Genomic DNA, 6,135 nt, shown 5'->3' on the forward strand with positions numbered 1-6,135 from the left:
AAATACCTGTCCCCTCCTCCCTCCTCCCCCCTCCCCATGTTAATAGTTTTAATTGACCTCTTTTATATAATACAGTTAAACATCACATGTACAATTTTTCCTACAAAAAAACAGTAGTATATAAATATAGATGCTCCTCAACTTACAATGGGTTTATGTCCCAATAAACTGATTAAAAGTAGAAAATGCATTTAATACGCTTAACAGCACATCATAGCTTAGCCTAACCTACTGTAAAAGTGCTCAGAACACACGTTAGCCTGCAGTTGGGCAAAATCATCTAACACAAAGCCTGTTTTATAATAGTTGACTAGCTCGTGTAATCGATTGAATCTTGTACGAAAGAGACACGAGTGGTTGTGCTGGCACTCGAGGTGTGATTTCTGTTGAGTGCGTGTCACTCTCACACCTGCATCACATCAGACCGTCTAAGTCAGGGATGTCTATGTTGTGTGCACACATGTTTTTATACTTCATATGGTGTGGATGTTTGTCCATATTACTATGTACAAGTTTATTTAATATTTTAAGCTACATAAAATTTCCTGTAATTATAATTCATTTAGATAAATAAGTATTTTTAGATAAATAAGGGAACATTTAGATTAATTCCAGTTTCCATCATCATAAAAAATACAGTGATAGATATTTCTGGGCCTACGTCTTTGTGTACATGTGACTTTATTTCTTTAGGAGCACTGTGGTCGTAGGTCTGTTTAGAGTCTGTTCTGATGTGCCATCCTCTTGCAGTCATCATACCCGTGTAAATTTGAACAAAATGTGATTGATTTGGGAATTCCCTGAAAATTAAGGAATCATTTCACGGAATATTAAGTAGTCATGTACATTGTATGTTAAGCAAAATGAATGTTCACTGCTTAATTTGAACAAGAAATAAACTGAAATCATGATATTGAAAAAGTAAAGGCTTTTACCAAAGTTTAAGAAGGCTTACCATACTGCAAGCCCTCCTCTCCCTACCACAAATAATTTAGAGTTTGTTTCTATCTAGGGCTTCTCTTATCTCTCCACACTGAAAGGTCTGCAGGAATGGGTTCATTATCTCTCATTTGTCATTGTCTCCCCAATGCCTGGCATAAAGAAGGTGCTTAGTAACATTTGAACAATTATTTTAACAAATATGCATAGGGTATTCTATTGGACATTTCACATGGAGCTGTTTCATCAGTCAGAAATTTGTGTTTAGTTCAATCAGATAAGAAAATAGAAGCCAAAGCTTACGTCTCCAGTCCCCCTAGAAATTCACTGTCTACTGCTGCTATCAAGGAGACTTCATGGGATTTCCCTTCAAAAAACCATAAAGAGCCACAACAGAAGATTTGCAAGAAGCCGAATCTGGTGGTGAAGCCTTTGCAGCTGGTGAGTGAAGCTGAAAGACTTTCTGCACTGGAGAGTCAGCATTAGGGAAAGTAATCGAATAACTATTTCCTTCAACCAAAATGCTTTTTAGAAAGTCTTAGCTCTAGATTTATCATTTCTTGGAAGACACCGGATCTTTGAAATTACCTTATATAGCATTTCTTCTAGTTTTCAATATTTTATGTAACTAGCTTTTTCCCTCAAGGCTCATTTTAAAGTTTTCAGATGGTTTTGAGGTTTGATGGTTCTCTCACGATGACATTGCTGATGCTCTCTCCACGTGTTCCAGAGTGTGGTCTTGAAAACCCTCAGGGGCTTGAGTGGGAAGAACTGGGCAGCTGTTTCGGTCTGTGCCTCAACAGCTGTGGCAGATTGCCTCTACACCCATCCTCAAGTATAGGGTGCTTTTGTTTTTTTCTCTTTTATTATATCTCCACACACAATTCTCCCTTTTTGTGTTCTCATCTCTCATTACTTATTTTGTTGTTGCCAAGGAATCAATTGCTTATTCCTCTTTCTTTCTACCCTCTATACCTGGCTTCTTTCATGGAAGGAGAAAATTTTGTTTGGGGAGCCTGCTATATTTACTGGAGGACAATAGGAAGGCCTAGAGGCAGATAATATATTGTAGAATGAGAATATTTGAGAAACTCTATTTTTGGTAGGAATACTAGTCTGAAATTTAACCTGTTCCTTAAAGTTACCTTTGACAGTTGATTATGGTTGGGTAGAATGAGAAAATCTACCTTAGTTCAGCCTGAATATTTTTAAAGTATCATATTTTCAATTTTGTATAGTGCAGTTTTAGTAAACGGTAAAAAGTAACATACTTTTAAACTCTTTACCTAATATCACAAGCAAGTAATTTTCTTATTTTAACATGGGTAAGAGTCACTTGGGGAATTTTTTTTAAATGCATAATTGTGGGCCCCATTTTCAGGTATTCTGAATCACTAAGTTTGGGCTAGAGCCCAAGAATCTGTGTGTTATAATTTCCCAGGTGATTCTGATAAAGATGATTCATGAAATATACTTTGAGAAACATTGTCATAGGGTTTGAAATGTTTCCCAAAGATTTATGATGGTTTCTTTGATTTTTTTTTTTTTTAACTTATAGCAACTAGAAATAGATAAATCACAGCTCAACCTGCCGATGGCAAACCATGATATCCCACCAGATGCTGTGCGGGACAAGAAATTACGCAGACTCCCACCATTAAATACCAGTACCCTTGTAGGGGTCTTTGTGGAGTATATCATCTCTCCTAGTCAATTCTACATCCGTATCTATAGCAGGGATTCATCAGAGTTACTCGAAGACATGATGATCGAAATGCGGTAGGAGTCTGTTTTTTCATGTATTTTTCATGTATCTTACTCTTAATCAGCAGTTCTTAGACATTTGGTCTTAGGACTCTTAAAAAGTTAGGAACACACTGGGTGCGTTGCCTTATGCCTGTAATCCTACCACTTTGGCAGGCCAGGGTGGGAGGATCACTTGAAGCCAGGAGTACAAGAATAGCCTGAGCAATATAGTGAGACCCCCATCTCTACAAAAAAATAGAAAAATGTTCAGTCAGGCTTGGTGCTGCATACCTGTAGTCCCAGCTAGTAGAGAGGCTGAGGCAGGAGGATCACTTGAACCCAGGAGTTTGAGGTTGCAGTGAGCTATGATGACACCACTTCACTCTAGCCTGGACAACAGAGTGAGACTCTGTCTTGAAAAAAAAAAAAAATTAGGGACCCCAGAGAGCCTTTGTTTATCAATATTTATATAGAAATTAAAACTGCAAACTTTAAAAACACATGTGTAATAGTGATAACATTTTATTAAAAATATTTTCCAAAAAAATTTAGAAAGAGTTACATTGTTTTATATTTTAACAGATCTCTTTAATATCTGGCTTAATAGAAGAAAGTTGGATTTTAAGATTTGCTTCTGCATTTAATCTGTTGAGCTATGTTGTTTTGGTTGAAGTATATGAAAACATCTGGCCTCACACTCATATGTAGTTTGGGAAAAAGAGTATTTTAATAGCTTTTTCAGAAAATTGTGGATACTCGTTTTTTATATTATGCCAAAACTTGACAAATGGTAGTTTCTTAAGGATTAGTTGCAATGCAGAATTTGAACTTTTTATACTCTCTTATATTGAAATCCATTGGTCTACTTTTGCACTTTGAATGGATCCAAGACTGGTTATGTAATTATAGACCCTGGTGCCAAATTGAAATGCAGGGCTCCTTGTTTAAAAATTAAGAATTTCAAGATAGCAATTGCAGAGCATTAAAGTAAGCAGAGGGCTCTTCGAAGCATGGACTCAAATGAAAACAGCCCTCAGTGGATCTTTTACCCACATACAACTTTATAACATCATGTATTGGTGATTTAGAAAATAACTGGTTCACTGAGTTACGCAGAACTTCCACATGCTGACACGTTTCATCATGCAGTATTTTTTAAAAATCACATTCATTCATATTACCACTGATCTCAGCAGAGAAGTATTAAGTATTGGAAAGCTGTAAGGCTCATGGTAGTAGATGCAGCATTTCCCAAGTCCTAACTTTTATTTGAAAGTTTGAATTTTATCATTGATAACATTTACTGTAAGTTATTTTCCTTGTAATGATACGCTCACTTCATTTTTGAAAAAATATGTGTCAGATACCTGAGTCTGAATAAACATAGTTTGCTAGTGGTTCTTTCAAGCAAAGATGATATATGGTGGGGGAAAAAAAAAAGGCTAGTTCGTCTTCTAAGTAAAAATCATGTTCCGTAAAAAAAAAAGCAGCTAGTTCAGTTCACAACTCACACATTTTTCCTTGAGATAACTTGGGAAATGCTTTATGTTTAATTCTGCTTTTTATCACAGAGTATTGAAAAGACTATCACTCAGTAGTTGAAATTTAATAACCTTAATAAATGTTACTGCTTTATTAAGGATATTTTTAAGTGAAACTGGCTGCTTTTTTCTTTTTTAATGTAAATGCATGGCAGCGACAAATACATGACCACAAGTAACTGAAGTTTGGCACCACTGCTTTGATTTAGCTAACACACCTGGAGATTTACTCACTGCTGCTTTTATACCAGCAGTGCAATTATTGACACAGTGAAAAGGGCAAATACTTTAGTATTTATTATGGAAATAGTTTTAATCTTGTGGATGTGCTGAAAGGGTATCAGAACCCAGGAGTTCATGGACTATACTTTGAGAACTATTGCACTAAATTATCTCTTTCTCTACTAAAAACTGTGTCCTTTGTTAGGAAACAACATGTTAAATGTGGACATTTTCAATCACTTTAGATTTACTCATGAACAACATCTGGTTTTTATATTGGTGTCATATATAAGAATGATTGATTTCATTTTTTTATGTCCAAAAATACTCCTTTTTTTTTTTTTTTACAACATTACATACTCATCTCCCACCCCAGAACACCTGATGTAATATATTAGTAAGTCACATAATCATTTAGTAAAAGTATTATCATGTATTCCATTCTGGTATGCCTGTGAGATTTTTGTATGTGTTTTAATGCACACTCTTGGGCTCTGTGGCCTTAAAGTTACTTTACTTCTCTGGGCCTAGTCTTCTTATCTCCAAAGTGGGCTAATACAAAAACAGTACCTACTTTAGAGGCGTGACAATTAAGGTGCTTAGAGTCTAGCTCAGATGTTGGCTGCTGTCCTATTAATGCTGTAACTGCTGTGTGTTTGGTGTCGGGGTGCTGAGGCACTAGCGCTTTAAGGGTAGTAAGGCACGGCCTTTGCCTTCGTGACACCACGACTAGCTTGGGAAGGTGGAGGATACGTGGGATGTTGCGGAAGGAAGTGGTTCTGTCTGGGTAAGGTTGAGGAAAGCTTCACAAAGGAGACAATTGAGCTGGGCCTTAAAAACAAGTTAGAATTTGCCAGTCGAGGTGTGGGTAGGTACAGTCAGGTCCTGTCACTACACCAAGGCCAGCATTAACAGAGGAGTGAGTAGTCTGATCTGGGAACGATAAATCGGAAAGTGAAGTTAGCACTAGGTAAGGTTGGGGGTAGTGCCTGAGAGTGAAACTGGAAGACTAGGGAAGAGCCAGAATACCATGGGAAGGAGTTTTAACTTATTCTGTAGACAGCGAGAAACCACTGACGGTTTTCAGAAAGGAAGGATATCAACGATTTGTATTTTAGAAGGATAACTCTACTTCGGGCTGTGGACTGGTGCAGTCCGTGGCCTGTTAGGAACTGGGCTGCACAGCGGGAGGTGAGCAGCAGTCGAGTGAGGAAAGCTTCATCTGTATTTACAGCTGCTCCCGTCGCTTATATCACCACCTGAGCTCCGCCGCCTGTCAGATCAGCGGTGGCATCAGATTCTCACAGGAACGTGACCCCTGCTGCAGACTGTGCATGTGCGGGATCCAGGTTGCGGCTCCTTCTGAGAATCTAATGCCTGACGACCTGAGGTGGAGCTGAGGCGGTGATGCTGGTCTGGGGAGCGGCTGCAAATGCAGACGATCATTAGCAGAGAGGTTCGACTGCCAATAAATGTGATGCACTTGAGTCATCCCGAAACCACCCCCTGCCCCCAGTCCATGGAAAAATTGTTTTCCAGGAAACCGGTCCCTGGTGACAAAAAGGCTGGGGACCGCTGGTATTGAAGATGGATGGAGTGAAGGGAAGATGATCCATTAATAGGCTAGTCTTGGTGAGAGTGAGAGTAGAAAGGAAGAGATAAATTGGAGAGAAGTTAGGAAAGTGAA

General features: G+C 38.2%; 1 protein-coding gene across 2 annotated transcripts in view; it reads left to right on the top strand.

Moving 5' to 3' along the window:
- TDRD5 (tudor domain containing 5) overlaps positions 1-6,135 on the top strand; it is a 126,212-nt gene that overhangs the window by 54,542 nt on the left and 65,535 nt on the right. For both annotated transcript variants that reach the window (XM_012646531.1, XM_012646532.1), the window contains 2 exons: positions 1,208-1,380; positions 2,498-2,718. In XM_012646531.1, the coding sequence (XP_012501985.1) occupies positions 1,208-1,380; positions 2,498-2,718 (394 nt within the window). The remainder of the gene's footprint in view (positions 1-1,207; positions 1,381-2,497; positions 2,719-6,135) is intronic.

This window comes from Propithecus coquereli, unplaced genomic scaffold, assembly GCF_000956105.1.
Source record: "Propithecus coquereli isolate 6110/MARCELLA unplaced genomic scaffold, Pcoq_1.0 Scaffold246, whole genome shotgun sequence".
NCBI lineage: Eukaryota > Metazoa > Chordata > Mammalia > Primates > Indriidae > Propithecus > Propithecus coquereli.